General features: G+C 38.0%; 1 protein-coding gene and 1 long non-coding RNA gene across 2 annotated transcripts in view; one reads left to right on the top strand and one right to left on the bottom strand.

Annotated features, from left to right (window-relative positions):
• PEAK1 (pseudopodium enriched atypical kinase 1) overlaps positions 1-26,621 on the bottom strand; it is a 117,910-nt gene that overhangs the window by 9,418 nt on the left and 81,871 nt on the right. The window contains 7 exon segments of the mRNA XM_040570640.1: positions 6,939-7,351; positions 7,354-7,686; positions 16,636-16,737; positions 16,740-16,831; positions 25,553-25,865; positions 25,868-26,153; positions 26,156-26,620. Coding sequence (XP_040426574.1) covers positions 6,939-7,351; positions 7,354-7,686; positions 16,636-16,737; positions 16,740-16,831; positions 25,553-25,865; positions 25,868-26,153; positions 26,156-26,620 — 2,004 coding nt within the window.
• Positions 13,250-14,405, top strand: LOC121076368. Its single transcript, XR_005823481.1, has 2 exons — positions 13,250-13,325; positions 13,425-14,405. It is a non-coding gene; the product is annotated as an uncharacterized LOC121076368 (long non-coding RNA).

Below are 26,621 nucleotides of genomic sequence, written 5' to 3' on the forward strand. Positions count from 1 at the left end.
AGTTCTAATGCCACCTGCCAGCTAAAAATGATATTCTATCAGGAAAATATAATCTGCAGAGCATTTGCTCTTAAAACAATTAACACTTCCCAGTTTGGTGAATACAAGGCATTTTTTCAAAAGTTCATGAGAATTATTTCTCCTTGCCTATAAAAAGGGAAAAGTAAAGGAATCAAAACTGATTTCTAGTTCTTAATGATAGTCCTAGGCAGCCCCATTTTCCTACTTACTTCAAAAAAGCACTCTCAAATGTATTACTGAAATTTCAGTTAAAATAATAGGATACTAGTACTTCGCATGTCTCAAACATCAGCCTCAGTTCACTCATTTTCAGAAAATATCCCCAATCCTAGAATTGTACTAGTACAAAAGCACGATTTCAGTAGGTCTCTCTGTGGATGTGGCAATGCTCCCTTGGAATTTAGAAACGACCGGTCATGCAAGATATCTGCACCAAAAGGCATGCAGCTGTTAGGGTGCAGTATGCTGCCTTCGCCCTTTTCTTCTGAGCTAGCTGAACAGGCCTGCAAGGCAAATGTATCTGTACGTTGCCAGCTGGATCATCCCTAAGAACTGCCTTCCCAGACTATTAAAAAACACCCTGAAAGGGAGTTGTCCTTCTCCACCACTGTCCTTCTCCATTGTCTCCCTTTTTCCTACTATTTAATCCTATTTCACTCTTTTCTTCATTCCTAATCCTCTGATTATTGTTACTCTTTTCTGGTTTCTTCCATATTTATTACATCTTTCTGAAGAATGGTACCCTATAATGAATACAATATTCCAGTTAAGACCTCTTCATCATCAAGCAGAACAGAAACTTATATATAACGATCCAAGGGTGAAAAAATCACTGATTCCACTATTCCTGTTGTTTATGAAAACCTTAAAGTCACTGTCAACTCTACAGTCTGAATCCACAGCAGAGCCAGAGGTTCCCAAACGTCAACTCTCAAACATGAGATTTTGTTTCAGATGCCTCTCCATCAAGAATGGAGATGCTAATTCCATTCTTGCTACAGTGACTTTGGAGGTTATCTTTGTATCAATAAACAGTAATTGAAGACTAAATGATTACAATCAATACTAAAGTGACTGCATTCATGAGAACAGATTTTCCATCCTTATTCTGTTGTTGAAGAAGATAAACAATTAAAAAAAATATCTGATCTCTTAAATACCCAACAATGATGGCTACCAGACACTTTTCTTACTTCTCCTGTTCAATACATGCAAGCATATGGATACAAAAACATGCATGCAGTATCTTCCAGAACAAGAAAGCTGAAATCTGATTAGAGATGTATTTTCTGCTTCTTGCTTTTTGTTTACAAACAATATGATGTGAGAAGTGGAAGAGGCAGCTGCCTTATTTAAACTTGATTAAATTGGTGACTATACAAGCACTAAAATTTGTACACTAGATATTCTGTAATTGACAAAGGGGAATGGAAAGCTAGGCTGTCTAGGAATAGGATCCAAAGGCTGGAGTATGAATCAGACACCCGTCTGAATTCATAAAACTGTTTCTAAAAGGAAGACCTGCAGTAATCTGATGTTCCTTTAAGTGTCTGATTACTCTTCAGACTTTTGCTGTGAAATACAGCTGCATGAGCCCAGGTAAGTACTGGGCTTTGAGACTGCAGAGTTCAGATTCCCTTTGTACTAGTATCTTATTAGAACGGGGAAAATGTACTGCAAGCAGTAGAGACAAACTACATTTTCTTATTGATCTATTCTGAGACAGTTCATAGAATGAAATTTCATTTACTGACTTTCACTGGATTACCTGGAATCAGAAAAAATAAGGGCCAAGAATCTTTTTGTGCTATTTTATTATTTTCTGTACTGCACTTTCTACTCAGAACTCTATTTTATATTGCAGTTTTGCAAGAGTAGTGAATGCTAGTCTTTAATATGATTAATGGGTAATAATGCTTACCTTTGCATTTTGTATTGGCATAACCCCACTATCACCTAAAACTATAATCTGAATGACCAAGATTTAAAATTTTTGAGATGGCTTGAGTTCTGGTAAGTTAAGCAAAGTCTACCTTTATCTTTGAAAATATTTAGGGGACAGGTTGTGAAATTTGATGCCCTCATTAACAGGTAGCAGTTACAGGCTGCTTGTGATGAATTGTAAAAGAAACTGATATAGAGCTTCTTTTCTGTTGGTGACAGTTAATGCTATCTCAAAACTGTGAGCAAATATACAACCCAGTTTTCTTTGCATGATATTTAAAGCTTTTGTCTGTTCCAGTCATTGACTCTCTAAAAAAAAAACACAAAAAACCAGAAATCCCGTGGCCTTTTCTGAGAGCTATGACAAAAGGGGTTGGTTGATCTGGGCGTGGCAAGCCTTATATCTAGTGCTAGATAACAGGATGGTTGTTCAAAAGATGAAGCAATGTTGGTAAAAAGCCCTTCCATATGATGCAAGAAAGCAATGAGAAGAGAGATATGAGTACGAAGGAACAGAAATTTTCCATCTTCCTTTTCACTGGTATGCATTGTCATCCTGTGTCCTTCCTTCAGTGCATCCATAGGAGCCAGACTTTGGTCACTTTTATCAGTACAGGACAAGGTTCTTTATATCCTGCCATTTCAATATTCTTTTTTTTTTTTTTCCCATTCACAAAGAAGCAAGATTTTAATGTTTCAGGGCTTCTAAAAACTTCTGCATTAGCTTCTATTTTTCCCTTATGTGTCCAGTAGCCTACTGTGCCATCAGCTGACTTCCACTTCACCAGCAGGGAATCTCATTTCCACTCTGTCCTATGCATTTTACAGGACATCGGTGAACTTAAAGATGAATATAGTGGGAAATGAATTTACAAGTGCTGAAAATGAGAAACACAGAAGATCACAGAGTCTGTACCATCTGTGCTACTTTGTTGTATTACACACAGGGACAACTGCAAATGAAATTCTGTGTAGAATGAAAGCTTGCTAATCCCAAATTGATAGCTTGTTCTTGGCACGATTTTTTTTTTTCCAAGGAGGCCAGTTTGATTTCTGATTGACCTCATTTTCTTGATCTGGCCTTAGAGCAGAGTGACTGACTTTTTAACAATGTTCCAAAACACAGAATTCTGTGCTGCTATGACTGAACTTGGAATGGGCTAAAAGTTTAATGTATATAGCTTTATTTTGATCTGAAGCATGACATTCGGGGATGACTTCTGAGAACAGTTCTGCCAGGCTCCACTAGGGAACTGTATTAATCAAAAAACCCCAACAAATCTTAACACACTAAGTGACAAACTAAACAAAACTGGAAAATAGTTTCCTAGTTGCAGCTGACAATTATCAGCCATATTCAGCCCAATACTATTTATTTCTGCATTGCTCTATTTTATACTTGGAACGGGAACCTTAGCAAAAATCTTCAGGTTTTAATGCATGAAGAATTTCTGCTATCAAAGCAATACATTTTTTTTAACTGCTCCTTTTGAGCTGTTTGTACCTTTGGAAGTCCCATTAACCTACCTAAATTGTACTGCAGCATGTGCCTGTGTCCAGAACACGTGTGGCACAGGTACCTCAGTGCTTTGTTTTCTTTACGTCTGCGTTGTTCTGTATGGACTCTGAACCATGACTTCTGTGTGTCTATCTATGATATTGTGCAGTAATTACCTCGAGAGTTTGATACTGAAAGTAGAAGTAGTTTCCTCCACTTGACTGACACAGTAATTAATCTTGTCTAACCATTATTCATCCTGAGTAATCACATTCTTCCTCTTTCTTTTTTCTCTGAAGATCCCCATCATATTGCTGCCATATTAAGTCTCCTTAGGGATACTAAGAAGTGGACGTGTCTAGTCCACTCTGTACAAAAAATTGGTAGTCACTCCTGCTTTTATTGTAGTGTAACCTTTTCCCTACATATTTGGAATGACTGATAAGAGTGTGGTTTCATGGGAATGCTTACTTATTGTCCCAGATCTACCGGCTACTTAGAAGATGATAGTTGTACTGAGTGAAGGAAAATACCTCAGAGACTGGAATTTTATGAAAACCTTTCTTGTAAGGGAACTTATATTTTTGCTATTTGGAAAAGTAGCTCTCTAACTGTAACTTGTTTTTATTTGCAATGTTTCAATCAAAATAATTTCCACATGGCTTCCTGCAACATTTTGGCACAGGTTGTTTACTAACAGATTAGGTGAAAGAGAAGTAAGAAGCACAATACAATGCTTTGAAACTACGCACTCCTATAAACCGTGTTTCCTCTAATATCCACACCAAATGGAACAAGCTGCACTTGTTCTTCACCAAATTTATCAGATCATCTTCAGTGATACCACCAGATTTTAAAGTGTGCATCGGCATATTCACCTGCACAAAAGGTTCATTATTCTAAATTTAACTCAGTAGTAGTCAAACAGTTAAAGCTTACATTTTAACAGTGCTTTTATAATTATACTTTTGGAGATAAGGAATTAACATTATTTTTTTTTGGCTTGTGCATTAAGACCCATAATACCTTCTGGGGGCAAATCTCTTGTTTCCTACAAATTGAGAAATAGTAATAATAAAAAACATTATTACAATGTTTCTCAAATCTAATGTGAAAACTGGAAAACTTAGAAAGCATCTGAATTGTTAGCCAGTGTTGCTTGGCTAGTTCTGCAAAACCCAAACGAACTACACAAATTCACACTGTCAGAAGATGTAGCTCCATATATCCTTTCAAAGTGTATTTCTAAGTCTCTTTTTGCTACTTTCCCGTAATCAAAAGTAATAGGAAGGCTATATTTTGGATTCATTAAAAACGCCATTAATTTTCATCTCACTGTTTTTGCCATCCTGTTTTGGGGATGAGGGGGCTAAAACGATGGAAATGCATAGCATATTTGTTGGAGGTAGATGATTATGTAATTATTATACAAGAATTACCCATGGTAGTAAATCTGGTACATTTGTTGAAGCTAAATTCACAAAATCTCTATGTAATCTAAGAGCAATCTGTTGTTAGGAGATTTTGTAAAAATTATTCTGGATCAATGACCTACAAGTCAAAGTTCAACTTAGCAGCAAATGTTAAGACAAAACCAGTGTTAGTATATTTCAACTTCAAGGGGAAAATCCAATAAATCCAGTTTAAAGATGGCTATATAATTCAGTACATCAGTGTAGGGAATACAGCAATAAAAACACGCACCGGAGAAACACTGAACTAAAGAGAACCCAACTTAACTGAATGTGAAATAGTTCAGGTATGTGAAATAGAAAATGAAAACAAAACAGTAATCCCATACGCTGGTCCTGCCTGGTTTGTACAGAAATCAGAGTACATCTGTAGTGAGAGCATCTTCCAATATCACATTAACTGGAAGGGAGGGTATTTCCAAGAATAACTTTTCCTCTTAACACGACAGCACAACAGTTCACTGTAACCTCCCACTCAATGATATTTTTATGGATACTTCACTCACACTTGAGACTATCACACCTATTATACTGTAATAAATTTTCTTAGTCTGAGAACTACTTTTAAGACAACATCTGAAGTATAACAGAAAATAACATGGCACATATTTTTCATGACGCTACATTGCTGTCTCTCTTCTTACTAGCTTTGTACAAGAGATCTATTCTCCTAAATATCTTGAAGAAAACAACAGCATCAGTCCTGCCTGTGCAGACAGGAATTATAGTAGTGGTAACCCAAACCTGCACACAGAGAAAAATACTACTTGGGATCCCAGAAGCAATTATTTTTGCATCGCTGTATTAAAAACAAAACAAAAAGAACCCGAGTAAGACCAGACTTGATTCTGCAGCTAGACTAGATTAGCAGATAGATGCATGATCATACTTGTGATCTGTTTCTCAGCTGTTTAGTACCACTGGACATGGCATCCACAAGGCATCCATATTTCATTTCAAATCTTTTCAAAAAGAGAGCCTTGGTAAACTAAAGAAATATAAGTGACTATGCCCACAAATCTGCCTTAAAAAGATGCCGCTTCAGGAGAAAGTATCAGTTGAAACAAGCTTACCTTTCATTTATTTATTTTTTATATCTTTCTTGTAAGCAATAACGCAGGAGCAATAGCGACATTTTATTCCTGTAAAAAACCACCTTTCTGAGAACACCAACAGGCTTTATTTGGAATAATGGATTACGCCTCACACATGTGCTGGGTAATAGCTGTTGTATCTCAGTTTCCACAGGGAGGAGTCAGAAGTTCAGTGATTTGCTCAAGGTCACACAGGAAGTCTGACAGAACTATGACTCTCAGCTGTTTTTCTTGCTATCATCCTACCAGAAAACCCTTGAGAACTGCAGAGATGCAGTGCTCAGAAAAAATTACCTATATAAACCTCATCAAGTTACAACACCTAGTGAGATAGCTGCCAACTATTCATTAATATATTAGCAGTAAGTCTAGTAAATCTTACTTCTTTTAGGCATTAGCTGAACAATAACCTAGACACAAATCAATTGTTTCTTTAGTAAAAGGCAACAAAACCAACACTGATAAATTCCACTTTTTTTTAGTATGGCTTATAAGGCAGCACTGATGGCTAGATGGGAGATTTTGAAAGGCTGATAATGAATGCTGGTGACAACGTAAGGCTTTGTATGGGAACATAAAGACACACTACTCTAGAGGTTACGTTAAAAATTACAAAGCTCTGAAAATGTAAAACTTGAAAAATATTATGTCATTGAGATTGATGATTTGGTATCATCTGATTAAGTATTTGAACATAGGTTCATCTGCATGCAGATGAACTTTCAGTATTGCAAATGTGCTTCTTTATAGGAGGAAATGCCTGGGATTCTTACATTTCACACAGCATTGCAAGTAGCACTTACTTTTATTTGTAGGACCAACCACAAGTGGGAGTGTTGCTGATTACGGTTATTGTCATTACATTCTGTCCCTGATGTCTAGGTTTCCCATTTTTCAACCCCCTCTTACCTTGACTGCATAATTGTTGAGAGGATCTTTTGCGTAAGAAGCTGGGTAGTAAACTGCATCGCCCGCCTCACAACACGGCTTGTCACTGGTTAGCCTGAAATCTGACCAGCTGTCAACTCCAAATCGCAGCTGGTCTTTTTGTCCGGCCATGAACAAGTCTTCACATTTAAGTGCCAGCTTCTTCAGTGAATCGGTGTGAAGGCTTCGGATTTTACCTACCACTTCTTCTCGGTTTTCAATTCCTCGATAAAGTGCTTGCCTTTGCGGCTTCTGGACACCCTTGCCCTGCTTAGTCTGCGAGATGCGTCTCCCCGTCAGAGACTCCATGCTATTGGAACATCGGTCCCTAATACTGATAGTGGTTAGGCTGGAAACACTGTTAGTTGCTGAGGTGGTCGTCCTTACTTTTCTGTAGGCCTGTCCAAGGAATCTCCCGACTCATTGTCCAGCGCCTTGAGCTCCAAGCTGACTGAAGAGCAGGCACTGCTTGCTTCCCAGTTGGTGTCGATGTCATAGGTGGGGTTAGCCACAATGCACAGATTGTTCTCAAGAGCCTGCTTCTGGAGATCTCTGGGACTTGGCTCTGTGTTAGCTCTCAAAATTGTTTTTTTCGGCAGCGGAGGTGGTGTTGGCTGTAAGTTGTTCGTTGTCTCCTGGTCTACTAGTCCTCCAAAGGCAATGGCATCATCCAATGCTCCCTTCGGTTGCCTTGGCTGTTTTGGAGGTATCATGGCTGCTCTGGACTGTCCTGTGTAATAAGAAAATAATCAGATCAGAAGATTTAAGTACTTTGCTGCTCATATCTGCACTTTTCAACAAAATTTAAGAAGGCAAAAGAAAAAAGCTGACTAGGACCTCCCCCCTCCCCATTTGGCGAAAACCTAAATACATACCTGAAATGATGAACTAATCAGAAAGCAAAATGACTAATCAGCATCATGCACAGATTACCACATACAGCCCACCTTTATTTGACCTTGGCCTGTAGATTAAAATCAGTTTCAGTGCTGACAATGCTGGCATTTTACATCACATGGCATTAATGACAAAAAGTGCAAGCAAAAACCAAAAGTCATTTTTGGCACTCGGGCCAAATTTGTTTCAGTAATGATGCTCAGCTTCCCTTAATTCTGCCTGCAGTCAATCAAGTATAATGGTGTTCTTTACTTCCTATTCAAATGTGCTAAAACTATGCGTGGATGCTGTTAAGTGGCTTTGTGAGCTATTTCTCTGAGAGATGCATTTCTCTGGCAGGTGAGATGATCTTTTTATATATCCTCATAATCATCTGTAAAGCTCTTGATCACTTTGATTTGAAATGTGCTAAAGAGGCTGAAAGCATTGTTCCTGAAGTTTTCTGGTTTATGTTCTGATTCAAACAATATAATTTAGATACTTCAGCAGTCACATCAGAAAGGCATGATTGCCCTAGCAGATTCATTAACTGAAACAAGGAAGTTACACCTACTTTCACTGAAGCTGACAAGTGCATTGCCACTGGTTTCAGTGAGAGTAGGATTATATTTTGAGATTACCCAACAAGTTAAAAGAGCCACCCACCCCCAACCATAAGTGTCTCTAATAAATTTCCCTTACTCATTTGCCACAGGCACCTTTGATGACAGTGCTGAGTTCATAGATAACGTGATAGAGATTAAGTCGAGATTCCAAGTAGTGAGTCATGTGTACAAAAACATGGAATTTCCTCTGAGATACTGGTTACATTTGAGTGTGTGTGCTTCTAGGCAAGATAAACTTCCCATCCTGTGTTTTGGATGGATTTTAGAGAGGACAATTATGTTTTGTAACTGCCAGAGTTCTTGGAAATAAAGAATAAATAAATGACGGCAATATAAGAGGAGAATTGAAAACAAACAAACAATAACAGAAAATACAAGTGATCAACTGGCTGCTGTTTGGGACAATTAAGCAGTTATTACTCATAACAAATGAGACTTTTCCACTCTAATAATCAACTGTCATTTTCAGAGAAGTTATTTTATACATTTTCTACTAGTCCTGTTTTTGCAGCTGTAGCACAGCAGACATGAAATGGATGCTCTGCATAATTGCAGTTGAGCATCTTTACCAAGAAGGATAAGCCAGTAGAAAGATGCCACAAATGTTTGACTATTCTAGTAAGATACGTTTTGAATCCCTGTAAAGAGAGGACTACATCCACACACAGATAACCTCGAGCCTTGAATTCCTAACGATCATTCTCTTTTCAACCATTCCAAGGAGACAACATCACAAGTGAAAGTTATATCCCTATCTTTTGTTTAAGCTCAAGAAACACTCAAAAAAGCCATATGGATTTTGTGATAAGCCTGGATATTCCAATGTTTAAAAACTGAATTTTGAGCAGGAAATTCTATAAACTTTGTATCTGCACTGACAGTGGATCTTTAGAGCCCGATCATTGGGGAAATTGCATAGGGCTACTCCCTGTGTCATCGCTTCTTAGCTCACACAAAATAAAACTGCTCGAAGGCTAGAAATACTGCAGAATTCCTGTGTGTCTCTTTCAAACCATGTAAAGGTCGCTTAAAAAAATACAGCACTCAGTACCCTCTACTGATCCTTTCTGATATCGGTACTGCAGCGAATGTGCTCTACAGAGGCTGCTCTTCCTGTCAGCTTTTGATGTGCTGCAGCACATAATGCTGGTGCCAGTTGAGCAGTACAGAAACTGTATTAGAAATGTACTTTTTGCAGACACGAAGAGTGGCATGATTCATAGTCAAAAGGAGAATTGATATCTGCATGCCAGAATCACACATCCAAATGCCACGTCTTTTGCACAACCTCGAGACCAGTTCATTTCTGCTTGCCCGTTTTTCTGACTCATCCAAACATGTGTCATCTTCCATACCAATTCGTTACTCTTACAAAATCTGTGACCTATGTACTTCTCCTCCTGGCAACATTCTGTGTTACAGATCACTCGTCTGTTTTATAATTCTTCCCCTCTTCCCCCACTATGCTAAATAGACTAACTGTTGGGGCTTGGAGAAAGGCTCCAATTTCAGTAGGCAGTTTCCTAATACGCCTTGTCTGTGTGACTTTCTAATCTTGTAACAGCAAGAAAACGCGTTAGAACAAGATGCACATTTCAAGCAGTAGCAGGCAAAACCCTCTCCAAGAAAGGTAAGATTTGTATGTTTCTTGTTGATTCTGTTTCCCGTCTGATTTAATGGACCTGTCCCAAAAGCCATTCATACAGAGGGATGTTGCGACTGCAACCACTGACTTTTGCTAGTTGTAGCTTTTGCTTAGCTTTTGGAACTGACATCAAGACATAATTTGAGAAGCTTTTTCATAACCAGAAATTGTCTTTGCATATGTCTGCTGTGGGTGGCAGGATCCAGAGAACTGCATTCATTGCAGTCTTTATGTAGTTTCTTTTTCAAGTATTCTCAACTGAGGAAAATGAGTTTGTAAAATGTGTCATGTTACAGTGTAGTTTTTCCCCACAAGAACCAGGTTTTCCATACTGAAATCTATCCACCTGGATTACGTGTTTGAAAAACTTCTTATCTGGGCTGTTTTTATGCTGACTTCTTAACCTTGTACGCTTCTTTCATGCCCATACGACCAGGCCTTCTAACTCAGCCTTTCCTAAGCATGGTATGGCTACTGCATGCCCATCTTTTTTAAAATCAATGCCTAGGAAGAAAAAGTTTGTCTTAAATTTGAAGACACAAGAACATTCCTTTGCACCCAAGCAGTACCAAAGCATTTTCTTTGTTTTCTTGCCTGCCACTCCTTCTCCCCTTGCACACTTGAAAAAATCCATTTCCTTACCTACTGTACAGACTCTCTGACATTACAACATTACAAGGTGAAAAGAAGAAATGGGCACAATATAAGCTACCGCTTACAAAGATCTTTAAGTGGCTTCTAGGCTGTTCAAGAAAGAGAAAAATTAACTCTTTATAGAGGACTTTAAGCAATTCTACAGTATAATATCATCTTGCACTGTAGAATCCTACTGCACTATTTTAATATTAATACTTTAAGTCTCCAGATACCACACAGAGGTATGAAACTCTAAATCAGACCTAAAAAAAAATCACTTTATTTCTCTAGGTAACTGATTTATCATCAGAGCTTGGCATTACAACCTGCTTATATTAGCTCATTAAACTATCAAATCTGACACACTGTACTCAGATTTAACTCAATTTTGTATTTCATAAGCATGTTTTTCATATAGTAACAATGCTCAGATTTCTTGCTACCACCATGTATCTATATTTTTTGGCTTAGATCAGATCAGCAGCATGCATTGTTGAGAAATTTCAAAACTGTAAAGGAACATGCTTCTTTAATTGGAAAAACAACTCTTGGTAAATCAGGCAAGCCAAGTAGGTGACATGCTGCATGCTTCCATCCTTCCTTGAATAGAACTGCTCCTGAGACATGTATCGCTCTACAATACATAACATATGTAGTTCAGTACTGCAATTACAACAGGCTGCTTCTGTACATTCTCCAAACTCTTCTTGCTCTTGACGTTGCAACCTGTCCTACATTTTTCTTTATTCTTGAAAGTAATCTTTTCTGATTTTATGCCATTGCCATCTCTGATCCAAGGATAACTCCCCTTGTGGGAACATGTGAATTAGAATCTAGTATTCACTATAGTGACTACACTATCACCATGGTTATTACTGTGTTCTCAGTTTTAGTGACCACTCTGGCACTCTTTAATCTCTAGCTCCCTACAGGAGGGATTTAGATGAATGAACAGGACCCACAGGGCTAAATGACTCACACCTCTACTGCTCTCCAATTTACCCACACCCAGCTTGACAAAGATTTCACATTTTGCACTGCCAAGGAAAACAAAATGAACAATCATCCACATACAACATAGGTAACCAACCTTCCAAAACCAAGTCTATCAAAATCCCAACAGAATAAAGTTAAAACTGTGGACTCCGTACCCTGCAGACCACTGAGGAAGAGGAATTTTCGAATGGCTTCTTACATGCCTGCAGGAAACCCCCTGTAAGACAGGGCTGGGCCAATCACACGGCTGGGTCTTGGAGTGGTCCAACAGTGTTAGCTCTGGCAGCCTCTGCTTATTTGTTTCTCTCCACAGCCAGGAATGGAGTCAGACGTCCTAGTAATTTCCATGTCAGTATATCCCCATTTCATATTGCAAAACCCAGTCGTAAAGGCTGATTAGAGTACTCATTAAGTAAAATCCTTGAGAGCTACAGGTTGGCCATCTCCAGTGTACACATTATCCCTTCTCTGGCCTTGTTTCTTTGCACTTAGATATTGATCATCCTTTACAATCTACTTTTTCATTATAGGATAGATGTAATTGGAAAAGATCTTGTATAAGTATATTGGGTTATACTGATCTTTCAAACTAGTAAAAATACATCACCTCCTTAATGAACTCTCACCCTGACTAATATAGATAACCAAATCATGAAGAAAAACCCACAGATGCATAAAAGCATCTTCCAACCACTGCAAAAGCATCCAGCAATTCCAGTAAGTGCAGTACATGTACACTATTCTATAAAATTATTCAATACACAGATTTACATGAATGTGATAGTTAATCCTGTATTATATTCAGTTGTTCACAGTTAATTTGATAAACATCTTACTAGAATGACAATTTACTGAACAGAAAGAAAAACTGACATTTGTTAACTAACATTCATGGTGCACCTCCATTTCTCATCAACAATTTGAGATTGCACAGTACTATTCTATCCTGAGGTGGGCAGTGGGTACTAAATAAATAAAAGCTCCAGCTCATCTGCCTTGGTGACTTCTCAGCTCTTACAGCTGCCCTGCCCTTACACCATGTTAAAGGTACTACCTGTACTAATACATGCTACATAAAATGCATCACGTGGATTCTGTAATCACCATTTGTCACTGAACCATCCAGTTTTAGTCAACAATGACTTCATCACCTTCTTTATAGCCTGGCTGAAGCACACTGCCCTGCTTGGACTTACTGACTGAGGAAATACTCCATGTACATGCTGTGATTTGGTATTTTTTCCAGTGTCAGCAAACATAAACTGAGAAACTTAGCCTCCTTTTCCCCTTTTCTTTAGGTGCAATGAGTAAAATAGTTGAAAATGAAACCACCTATTCTTTTTTAAAGGATAGAAATGCTACTCTGAATATATTTAGAATATTTTAACCTACCCACAGTGATGCAAATTCAATCAAGTCAATTTCCCCAATGAAATTTAAACAGAAAAACTTAAAGATTTGTCAAGGAAAGGATTTTAATCATCTACTTCATTGCCTTCCTTATCATAAACCACAGGGCTTACCTGAATTAACTTCTGCTACAATTATGGGCACACCTTAAAAGAGAAACATCCAGGTCCCGCATTACAGGTTTGAACATTTGTGTGTTTCTACTTTGAGATTCAACTGGCTGCACTGGATTTTATTAAGTCTGTTGATTGTTGATACCAAAGGTATTCCTCACCGTAGGTCTGCTCACCACATGACTACCCAGACCACGATCAAGACTGATCAGACTCTGTTTCTTTGATAAGCTGAACAGATCCAGCTTCTAGAATCTGTCACTACAAAGTGCCTGTCACAAAGCGAGGCCTTTTCAAAGCTTTTCTTTAGAGCCTACACAATTTCTTTTGAACGTTCTCTTCAACTTGTGATCACCAGGGCTTGACAGTGGTCATGACAGTTGTGTGGTAAAAATGAAACACACATAACCTCTCTACTCTGATTGAAGTGTCCTCCTGTTTATACATCCTGAGTTCTTTTATCCTATCATCATGATGGGTGTTCCTGTTTCCTCAAAATCCTGTCTTTTATGTTGTATCTGATTCCCCCCCCAAAATCCCCTATCTTATAAGGCTTGCCTGCATTTTTTTAATTCCTAGACATAGGATTTTACACGTTAGATGAAATAACAAATACAGCTCCTATTTTATAAATGAGCTTTCTCAAGTTTGCATCTGCCATTTGGTACCTGACAAGTAATTGCTGGCACAGTTTCAGTAATTGTGGACAGGACCGTAAACTGCTGATGGACAACTGTGAGAGCTGGGGAGGGCCAAAACCAAACATATTTGAGGGCAGTACTTGCTATAAACTACTACCTGACTACAGATGAAAACTTAGCAAGCTTTTCATTTCATGCAATGTGTCACAACTGAAGATGAGACATTTATCAAACTAAGGATACAATATTGTCTGCTTTTCCATAAAAAAAGATAAGAGTATGTATTAGAATAGTATTTAAAAACTCAATCTTGTGCATTATGCTGCAAATTGCAATGTTCATGATATATTTTCCAAAGTACTACACAAACTGCAGTATGTAACCATAAAAAGGTAACTGTAGATACAACTGCAGCTGAAGCAAAAGGCAAATGTAATCCAACTTGATTATCTTACATTTTTTCTTATTATCCTTTCTTTCAATTAAACACATCAGATTTTGTTAACTGTACAAAGTGTGTGATTTTGCTGCTTGGGTGACGTAAGATGTGAGAACAAGTAGGAGTTACTCTGTGTCCCTACCTAGTCATTTCTTGATAGCTATCTGAATTAGAAAGTGAGCTTGCTCAAATAAACCAGAAAAAAGTTTGAACAGCAGCCAGAGAACTCAGTGCCATTTAGGGTAGCATTGCTTTTAACAACTAGTAGCAAGCTTGCCAAGCCAGACCAAGACGAGACTACAAGTTCATTTAACTCTTTCATATCTAAAACTTACTCTGTTGACAGTGAATCTGAAAAAGACCCTAAGACGAGGATAAGATTTTGAATAAATACTAAAGGGTTCAGTTTTGTATGGTTTTACACAGGAACATTCACACAGAGGAGTAATGCTGACAAAAGTGATCACAGAATCACAAAAACACTTAGGCTGAAAGGAACCTCTTGAGGCGCTCGAGTGCCCCCACCCACGGCTCAGGCAGGTAGGGTCAGCTGGAGCAGGCTGTCCAGGGTTGTGTCCAGTTGGGTTTTGTGCATCTCCACAAACAGACACTCTACAACTTCTCTGGGCAACCTGTTCCAGTGTTTAATGATGTGTTATTACATTTCCCATGAGTTTGCTACTCCCACTTTGTGAGATACTGTGGGAAGAAAAGAGGTCTACAAATGGAAGCGCATTAACTGTGTTGAAGCAGCTGCCATCAGGGTAACATCTTGCAGGAGAAAAGCGAGCTAAACTGAGTAAAGATTTAAATAAATATTCACAATGTCATTGCTTTGGGTATGAAATGCAAGTAATCCCTTGACCATAGGAGCACTATGGCTACAAAACAGCAATCTCACCACAAGAAATAACTGGTAATTCACACATTAAATTATATAATAGAAGCCATAAAGACTTCATCCTTTTATGTATCAGTCTAGTTAGGAACATGGGCTAATCAGGTTTTAAATAGATTTGTGTAGCTAGATCTACTGTCTGGACTGTATCTGTAATGCAGTTATGTCCTAAATACAGAAAATATATAGATACACACACATACATATATCACAACGAATGGAAAGTAATTCATTAGGTCTTTGAAGTATTCCACCATAAAGATATAATTTCAGTTCTTCTTGAGTTACAATTTCTTGGTAGATGTTCCTATAATTCTTGGGCAGGATATTTTCCTCTTTATGCTTTCCAAACAATAAATTTAAACCTAATTAATGTTTCATTAGCAGAACACACTACATGTCAGCCACTAACACGTTTAAGCAAAAAAAATCAACAATATTGCTAAATGTCTAAGGAACATATGCACCTGAAGGTTTAAAAACGTGGACCTCAATCCCTCAAACATGTGTGGACATACCAAACTCTTATACTTGTGAGCCATCTCAATGCAGTCAGTTTATTCTCGTCCAAATGCTTAATGTGCCAGTATGCTCGCACGATTGGAGCCTTACTGAAAAACTTGTATTTACATATTCTTGAAAATAAATAAATGAGGGATTTTTGCCCTTCTAGAAGACCTGCCTATAGACATTCCTAAATTCACAGTACTCCACATCAAAATGCTTCAGAAAAGGAAGCTCACAATACTGGGAGATGCTTATTTGTCTTGCTCACTTGTCTTCCAGAGAAGGGCTGCATACATGCACCTTTTTCATATGATTCGGGAATTCAGTGATAGTTGAATAGATTGTGCAGTACCTTTGGGATATTCCTATTTTAAACTTTTCTGAAAGAGCAAAAGTAAATTCTGAAACTAGGACAAGAAAGGTTTTAGTCAACAAAGAGGACTGCAAGTATTTTAACAGTTACTGATGCTATAAAATAAAAAGTCGTATCTTATGCTGCTTGGAAAAATACTGAAATCCAATTATAGTTCTAAAAGCATTAGATAATTTAGTCTGTATTTTAAAGCTGCTTTTTGATAAAAAATCCTCCAAATAGATGAAACAATTTGTCTTTGAAAAGCATCTCTGAGATATTTATCACTAAGGGCAATTAAAAGACTTCCTGGACATAGTTTTAAAATCATAGAAAAGAAAACCTTTGTGTTTGTTGAATCTTTACTTTCTTCGTTGCATCTCTCAGAATGAGACAAGAGAATTTAATTTTCTATAGATATTAAAAAAGTGTGTCTTTAAGAACTAACATTGTGAAAGCATATTGAGCAGTTTCAAAGACAAGGTACTTCACAGCCTAGAAAGATACCCAAATTTTGATCTTTGATGAGTATACACTTACCTAAGTTGCTGTACGTAGCACTGCAAGGATTTAAGTCGGGAGATTGTGAAGCTTCTTCCTTGTCTTCCTCCCCTGCGGAACGCGGACAGTTGATACAGGTATGACTGAGGCGCTGCCGCCATTGTCCTGCTTCACAAACAGGGCTCTAGGAACACGAGGGGACAAATCCTCCAGTGTCGTGTCATCGGGCACTTGGCTGAAACAAACAAACAAAATCACCTGGAGATCAAAGCTATGTGCACTAGATCCTAATCGCAAAACACCAGATTTTCCATTATGTATCTTTAGTAAAGGGACTGAAATAAAAAATAACCTTTTTGCCCCCCCTAGCCCCTTTTAAGAATAACTTTATAAAATATTTATTTTTCTTGATAAGAACAAACAAGTTTTGACTCAAACAGTAATAACAGTTCATACCTTTCATAAAAAAAGGATAATAAAATGTTTTCCAGCTGGCTACAATCAGCATATGTACGCGGGAATGATTCTGCATAAAACATGCGTAGAACTCATAGGACATCAGCAGGGATTAAGGTGCTTTTTACAAATGAGAACAAATTTAGCTTAATCAAAAGTACCAGGGTATAGCCAGGGGGGCTATAAGTCTTAAAAAATGCGTAACATTTTAATGATACATTTTCATATACTGGTAGGATTTGGGAACCGACACTCTGGGAAACAGATCAGTAGCCCATTTAACCTAGTAATCTGTTTCCCATATAAAATTCTTCAAGATTAAAATCCATCTGCTAATGTATTAAGGCAGCCACAAAAGGCCATGAAGACATTCCTCTGTACTTGCTCTTAGCTATGGTGTTTTAATCAAACTATGATTACTTATAGTGCAAAACTGTGAACATCATGGATTCAATCAGCTTCCCTGTGTATATATTACAGCAGTATGATTTAAAAATTATGCATAATATATGAAGAAAATACTCTGTTCAGGCTTAAAAAAAAAAAAGTCCTGTTGAAACCACAGCAGCAATTATCAATAATGTGCCAGATAAAACATGTCAGAGAGACCAAAAATATTTCCGTGCCTTTATGCTCTCTCATTGACAGAAACAAATACTGATTATAGCCAAATCTCAAGAGCATATGTCCTATTCACTAGTTCTCATTATTCCAGTCTGCTCTAATAGAACAGCAAGAATTTTAAGTATTCGTGACTTCCATAAGGGATGGGGCGAGGCACTTCCTTCAAAAAGATGGTCGCCACAGGTGAGATCTGTACAGGCGTTTAATTTTCATGGCACAGATTTAAAACAAACTCCTGATAAACAAAAAAAAAATTGTGCTTTTTTAAACAGGCAGAGCAGCTGAGTTTCCATGATAAAAATCTTTATAAGTGGGAAGAGAGATGATATCCCCAAAAAGTTAACATACATTATAGGCAAAGGTCTCTCTATTCTAATCTAAAGCCAAACTACTGAAAATCCCGGTACACAGTCTTCTAGCAATCCCAAACAGACTTCAAAGATTACAACATGCCAATAGTTTGCGTAACACAAGACCCCATGTACGGTGCAGCGCACACATGCTGTTTCTACTCTCAGACTCATGAATTTTAACTGCAGGCTGATACAAACAAAACTCATTAGAACTTGTTAGTAAAGGAGAAAAAAATGGCATAACTTCAAATAGCTGTAGTCTTTAATCAGCATTAACAATTTTGTTCATTTTTAGTACCATGCATAGCAATGGTGTGAAGAACATTCCAAGTGCCCTAAATATATCCACATTAAAGAGTTAACCTAAGATAATTTCAGAGTAAAGCATACGTAAAATTAAAGCAGTGAAAGGCTCTCAAGTTGATGAGAAATTAAACTAACAACCCGTAGTTGCTGTAAATCATACATTTACCTGCATTCCTCAATAAGAACATTTTCTTTCAGAAAAAAATAGTTTCTATTAGCTTTACAGTTCTGTCATTGCCACATACCAGAATAATCACATCTCAAAGTAATTTTTTAGTATCGATTGGTGAGGTACAGAACAGACCCATTCTCCATACGAGACACATGCAAGCACATACACTAAACCTAAGCTCAAAAGCATTTTGCCAAACAACGTAGACCAACAGCTAGAAAGGAAAGAAAGAAAAAAAAACCACTCACCCACTATACTCACTCACACAATTCCCCATTAAAGGAAATTCTTTCAGGGCCTTCTTGAGTCTTTTAATCATGTCTTGAAACTCTGGCGAGCCATTGATTCCACAGTGTTCTGATGTGCTACAAGTTGTGCAAGCTGTAAGCAACAGGCTGAACTCTGCACAGAGTGATACACCTACTGCACCTTAATGTTTACCTTAGGGGGTTGGTCCAGGGGCTTGCCAAAGCGCCCCGGGACACCAGCTGGTTACAGCCCTGCCCTCTTAACTCTTCCACTGCCTTCGTGGATGAAAAACAGGTCACACACTGCTACATCACTGTTTTGGTATGACAACTATGGTCTTAGTCATGGTAATTAGCTACAGAAAAGGAGGTTCAAATTTCCAGAGAGGTATGAAGAACTTAGACTAGCCTACTGTTAAAAGTAAGGGGACATCTTGAACCTGTATCCAACCCATTTTAGTGTCTGAAATGAATACATATTAAGTTGCAACGAGATGATGTCAGGCCATGAAATCAGTGAGTAATGCTTCCATGTAGCTTAACAGTGAAGTGGGATAGATCCTGAGATCAAGCACACATACACGGTGTACTGACTCAACAAGCAAAAAGCCAACCTGTAATCATCTCTGACATAACACAGAGAGAACAAAAGGGGAAAACCTCCTCACTCATTAAGCTACAAGAACCAAATGAATAATTGCTTTTGCTTCATGCAGTAGTCTAAACAGTTAAAAAATATATTAGCATCTGAGAAAAGCAGACAGAGCAGCTGATAAACAAGCCCTTCTTTGAGATTAGAACCATTTAAGCCCCATTTTGTATAAATCTATATCTCCTTGTTGACTGCAAGTGATACTGAAGCTATCCCCTTATTTGGGATATTTATAGCTATTTTGCCAGGGTGGATTCCTTGATGCCGTGCGTAAGAGCACATATTTAGCTTCTGTCATCGTGGGCACAGTCTGCTCCGTCCAAGCCCTTTTCTTTTCCCTTTCTTATTTTGGAAAGGAACTTCAGAGGAAATGAATTAATTACCTTAGAGAACTCTGCTCCTCGGGCACACGTGGCTGAAACTAAACAACGTCCAGGTAATAGACAGAGAAGCCCTCCATACACGGAGAGCACATTTGCTTTCCAAAGAAGCTGAATTATGCATAGCAAAAAACCTGCGTTAAAAGGACTGTCCTTCAGATAACATGCCCCTGAATTCATATGCTTGTGATTCACATGTGTACAAGCTCAAAATCATTTTTAAAAGCAGTTTTCTACAGGGTCAAATGCCTCTACTTCTTCCCTCAGGTTATCCTCCTCCAGGTTTTGGAAGATGATGTGATCTAAAACTTTCCTTAATCTTTGGAATGGTAAGAATCCAGAAAGCAGACCGTGCAGTGTGTTATTTTTTATAAGGACAGTGGAATTACAACTATTGTGTACCTATATTTTCCTCTGTTCAGTGCACATCTTCTCAATCAGAGTGATTAATAAACAGCAATGAATACGAGGAAGATAAGAGGTGAAATACTTGAAAGAGTGATTCTGAAACCGTGTTCCTGCAGTAGGGTCAGATCTTGAGGTCAAGCTGAGGGAGTACAGTTCTGGTAATGGCAGCATTAAGTCCAAGCAGCAGAAATTTGTGACAGAAACTCAGAAAAAAGCTGACATGGCCTCAGAGCCTGCTCAGACTGATCTCCTCTGATGTCTACTCCACCAAGCGGACATCAGCAAGCAATAACCAATGGTAGTCATACAGCTTGAGATGAGAGAGCCTGATAAGGTAAGAATAGTTTTCTTTTACACAAAATATCTGTGGAACCTGTAGACATATTTAGTTTCACAAGAGATCCCTTTGAGACTCCCTCAGGCCTACCGGTTTTAAGCTAATAAAGCTAAAATAAAGCCTAAATTTATTGAATAATGCTTGAGGGAAAATGCAGAGAGGTTAATGGCTTGGGAGGTGGTCAAAGGCCACCTTACAGAGGAAACTTTCATTCAGAACCCAGACCCCTACGTTTCTCCAAACACTGAGCAGGGATGATCAGTGCTTAGGGTTAAATCAAAACACGCTACGGGCACAAAAAACCCTTTTCCAGTGGCTCACGCATTCAGTTTCTCCACCCTCATTAGCCACACACAGTCAAGAGGAAAGTGAAAGAAACTTCACCAACTGGCAGTTTGCAATAACTAAGCCATAAAGTTTATCCTATTATTTAGAAGTTGACTTATTCCTGAAGCATGAGAATTGATATTCCATTATTATTATTTTTAAAATCTTTTATCATGCAATGTTGGCATGGATAATGGGGATATATTTCATAATCCAGGAAAGACATCCTACTAAGCTCTTTAGTGTCAGCGAAACTTAATGGCAACAAGTTCCGCAGATTAACTGCACATTATAAAAATTGTTTATCCATTTTATACTTTTCAGTCTTTCCATTTTACAGACTGTGTTGGAGAAGTTAAAAACAATATACACGATTTACCATCTCCCATCTAAATTTATTGAAATAATGAACAATAAAATCGCTTCCACTTGGGTTCTTTAACTGTTCTCAAGACTTACCAAAAATCTTTCACATAAAACTTCACCTAACTTTTCGCTTACTGAACGTACATAAATTCTGAAATCTGTTAGCTTATAGTTGCCCTGGAGAAAGAGTCTCACCGGCAATTTTTCCCCAATGAAACAAGGTGAGGTAGGTGGCTAACACTTATAAAACATTTGTTGGGCACTTGACTAAAGTAAATAAACCTTGCTGATACCTAGAAAAAGCAGATAAAAGTAGATTCAGGGGGAAGGGGGAGTTGATAGTTCCCCTGAACTTTCTGGGTAGAAATTTCTTCCAGTTCAGTAGACTTGTTTAAGAAAAGCTTTCTTTTCAGCAAAAACATCCTTGAATTCTCCCCACCAATTTATGCAAGCTACATTTAAATGGTTTTGGATTCAGGTGAGAACCTTAGTTTAAACCAGTACAAGGGGTCCTGCAAACTGGGAAGGAGGACTTTTTTTTTAAACATATCCTTACAGTGATCTTAAATCTTAAAACTATTTGTATAAGAAGAGTGGCACTGGGGTAAAATTTGAAGGATAATAAGACATTATCAAAAGCTTTGATATTGCTGCCCTCTGATATGTATAGAACCCATTAACGTGCCCAGTAAAACACCCATGGGCTATTTTCACTTAAAAATTGCCTTAAAACAACCCAAATTGCTGATGTACAAGTATGCTCTTTAAGGAAAATGTTTAAAAACAAATCTTCAAAACATACACATCTGTAGACATAATAGGTGTTTTCACTCATTTTGGAAGGTAAAACAGGATAGTGATCTTTTCTATCTATGGGTCAACAGAACTCATGCCTGTTGATTGCCAGCTTAGTTTCAAGTCCTACTGAATAAGTTAACATCAGTTTAGGAATTAGATTCATAATCCCAACTTGAGCTATGAAGAAATGCCTTCTTACCTAAACCAGAGTGGAATGAATATACAGACCTCATTACTTCAAGTATTTCAAGTAAACATGCAATTTTATCTTTAATTCAGCCAAGTCTGGCCCAAAGAGCCTACAAAGAAAAGTTATGAGTGACTTGTAGCTATGAAAGGAAACTACTCAATTCGGTACGTAACTGAAATGGAAATGGCTGTGCGCAATGCGCTTGTACCTTGATTTATGAAGGCAATGCAATCTAAAAATGGTGTCAAAATGTTTTAGTTCAGCTCTGATATGGTTTATGAAGACAGAAAAGGAAGAATCAGACGGCAGGGCTGCAGTTTTCTTTTAGGAAATGGCTCAATCTAAAAAGTTGCTCCTGGGTGTAAGCAATGTTCTCTCAATGAGGAGGAAACCTTTTATCTTGTGAAACTCCTGTAACAAGAGTCTGATCCACTAGAAAACAAAGCCTTTGAGGAATAGGAAGATCCTTTCTTTCCTAAACTTCTGTGTGGATTCCACCAAGTGCCACCCACCTTCATCACTGACAATGGCTTAGGCCAGAAATGTTGTTACCGTTGTAGAGGTCAGTTTTGGCATTTGCCTGGCAAGACCTTCTGCATCATAAAAATGAACCCCAAGAGTTCTGAGAACACCCTGATTTCCATTCCAATTACAATACGGCTGACATATTGCTGATTTTTAGCAAAAATCCTAATTTAATCCATCTGCAATTTCTGGTACAGTTAATACATTAGTATTTGCTATCTCCTTTGGAACCACCTTATATGCAACCTGGCTCCAACAGAAAGAAACTACCGCATGGATAAAACCACACCAAGTTCTTTTATATAGTTTCCAGCTTTCCAAACAACTGTGCCTTTTGCCAGTGCTGTTCAAAGGGATGAAACTGACCTTTCTTGGTGATAACTTTAAATACCTTCAGACCTGTTTGTGGTTATGTTATCAATCTCTAGCAGCTTTGTAATCCATTTTCAAAGTAAAGAAATATTGTATATTCATTTAATTTACTTTCAAGATCCCTAGTAATCTGACATTTTAAAGCTTATCTTATTTTCCAGGTCATCAGTTTGTTTTTTCAGTGAGCTTACTTGTGTTGGCATTCTCAGGCAAGTGTCATGTTCATTGATTGCTATCTTCATCTCTTCAGTTTTCCTCTATGCCTCTGCAAGCTTAACTGAAGATTTAAAAAATATTTCCAGGCACATATCTTAGCCTGAATTAATACTAAACTAACCTTTTAATAACATCTGATGAGTTAACACAAAACAAGTATAGCATCACCTGTTATGTCTCCTGCACATGTGAAAATGGAAGTTGACAACCCTGATTCTCACCTACTGGAATATTAAAAAGAGAAGTCAAAACCCTTTAACTAAATTCCTTCATTTTTCTGGCAGTCTAAGGTTTCTCTCTGTCTCTTCACAGTATTTAAAATTAAGTAAAAAACCAAAACCAACAACTACTTTAAGGCTTTAAATTGCATCAAGGTAATAAAAATAAAATCCACTGCCTAGTGTTCTAACAATGTGTTTCTCAGTATTTCATTTTTACTTTTATTTTTTAATTTGTAGAAATTTGCCACTGAACAATGTTGTTAGGAAGAAGAAATTCCAATTCTAGCATTCAGAGAATTCTGATTTGCACCAGGAAAAATGGTGAGATATGATTTTAGCCAGTATCGCCATGACTTGCAGAAAAATTAAAAGTAAAAATTACTTTTGGAATAAATGAGTCAGATGGGACAGAATGACCAAGGGCCAAAGGGAGGTCCAGTAACAGTGTAAAAATAAAAAACAGGATAACAGCACCATCTCTAGGGTAGTTTAAGAACAAGCGCCAACGATGAGTCTGTTATGGCTGTTTACCACTGAGATAAAAGCAGCTTCTCCTTTCTGTCTTCCCTTGTCAGATCAGAGAATTGATCTGGCTGAAAAATACCTCTGCAGTTACTTTTCCTTGGATCACTTCCCCAGTCTGTTCACCAGAGGTGACCACACAAAACTGTCGTGCCAGCAAAAGAGGGTGAGCGAACCTGCTGATGGCAATATATTCAGTAAGGCTGCTGGAAACATGTTGACACAAAGTCACTTTCTTCAGGTTCCCGTGGAGATAATGCAAAGAACTTGTTCCTCTGTAGGGACAACTGAGACCACAAACTTCCCTGATTCTTTAACTTGTTCTCTAAAGCTGCTAAAATTTTTCCATGATACATTTGTGAAATTCCCACAGAGGTGACAAAGTTAAAAAAAATTGAATTTCCTACCAGTAGGTTATTGTTGCAATGAATTAAATAATGCAAATTTGAAGTTATTTTGGAATCAGTTTGTATAATAACCTTAGAAGACCTGGTCTAATACATCTACAGCTGTGGTCTATACTCAGTGAAATGCATACTATGCCCACACAATAGCCTGCAATGAATATCTCCAGTACCCTAGGTTATACACTGTCATGCACTGTAGGAACTCTGTGGTGCGTTGAAAACAACATGTATCTGGAACAAGCATATTTCTTTGTGTTTGGAGACAACCAAAAAAGCATGTGTATCCTTGAGAATGGAATAAACAGGCCTTTAAACCAAGACCTAAAACATTCAACTACCTGGAATTTATAGAGTAAGATAAACAATCTGACCAAATATTCCTAGAGAAAACAACACATGATTTTAGCAAATTATGATTTAAAAATATTAAAAATGAAATCACTGAACAAAATTGTCAGGCAGAAATGGAGCAATGGGCTCTGCTGAATCTAGTACTGTTAGGGGCAGAGTATATTCATTACTAAAGGCCTTGCAAAATGTAGATTTATTATTTTATAGATAATTTAATTCTATTATTACTTTTCACATGGCTTATTTTAGGAGTGCAGCAGTGATGTTGCAGTGTAGCATCAAGTTAATTAGCCTATCTTGTTTTCATGGGTATGTGAGATAAAGTTAGCACACCACCTTTATGCGTCACAGATCTTTTAACTTCTATTCTTCTTTTAAATAGTAGCCTTCTATTTCCACAGAGGAATTATTTAGTTCTATAACATAAGAACTATTTCTTTAACTAGAAATTCAGGAAAATCTGATTCAATGGAACATGACTATCACAATGTATTAATGAACCTGCAAATACCAACTCCAAATAGCAGTTACTGTTCCCAGTAATCTTTTTTTGATTCTTTCTGATATCCAATATAAAGCAAAGATTTTTAGAATATACTTTAAGATACCTAAAATAAATATATTTAGAAAAATTTACACTTAATAAAACCCCTTGATTTCTTCCCTTTTTGGTAGTACAGACAGTGCAGTTCACAGCTGAATGAATAAAAAGACAAGCGGATTACCTGGGGATTTTCTTCGGAATCTGAGGTGGTGATGAATGGCTCATTATTTTCTGTTCCGAGCTCTCCGGAGACTTTTCCTGTATTTCTCCTTTGTCTTTTGCTAGTGCATCAGCAATAGCAGACTCCACTCCACTCTTGTATTGCTGATCAACCTTTGGTTCAGTCTGTGCTGGTTCACATCTATACATGAAAACAATTGATGGCTTCTCACTGGTCTCTGATTTTGCCTCGCTGAACCACTGATGACGCTGAACTGGAGGAGGAGGGAGCATGTGTATTACAGTTCCATCAAGACCCACCAATTTTCCTTTTCTCTTTCTTTCTCTTTGTCTTCCTCCTCATCAGTTTTTCTGCGGCGGAAGAAGCTTTTAAACGATATCCAGCGTTTGGGTTTTGCGTCAGCAGCTCGTCGACCTTCCGAATGAAGGATTGACTCAGCCTCTGTTGACCTGGTGGGACTATTTGGTTTGGTCCAGTTGCTGAAATGTCTTTGCAACAAGTTACTTGCGTGATAGGGTGAAGATGTGGACCGTGGAGGAGGAAATGGTGGTGCTTGCTCTGTTTTGGGACTTGTCGTATTTGGGGTGCCTCTCACTGGCTTTGGAGAATGGGTGGCGACTGGCTGTGATAGTGTATCTTCTGCATTTTAACGGCTGTGTTTTCCATTGTCTTGGATGGCTCTATTTCAGACTGTGATGTAAAAAGAGATTTGGGTCGTACCAGCGTGTTTTTAGTAGCATCTGCATCAGGGGGTAAGGAATACAGTTCTTCTGCACTGCAAGACTTGGGTCCAGACTGAGGCGTTTCTGGCGGAGACTGCGGGGGCTGGATGGAAGCCACAATCTGTGAAAGCACCGTGCTCGCATTCTCTCTACTGCTGTTGCCAACGGAAGCCTCCAATGTCACATCTGCTGGCTCTTGGGTTGTCTTTTGAATTCTTGATGGGGAGCTGTGGTCAGAACTATGACTTCTCTGTGGTGATATCTGACTTTTACTGAGACAGCTATTAAACTCTTGGACCTTCTGAGCCACAGAACCCAGCCTGCATTCAGTGTTATTAGTTACCCCC

This window comes from Cygnus olor, chromosome 11 (genome assembly GCF_009769625.2).
Source record: "Cygnus olor isolate bCygOlo1 chromosome 11, bCygOlo1.pri.v2, whole genome shotgun sequence".
Lineage (NCBI taxonomy): Eukaryota > Metazoa > Chordata > Aves > Anseriformes > Anatidae > Cygnus > Cygnus olor.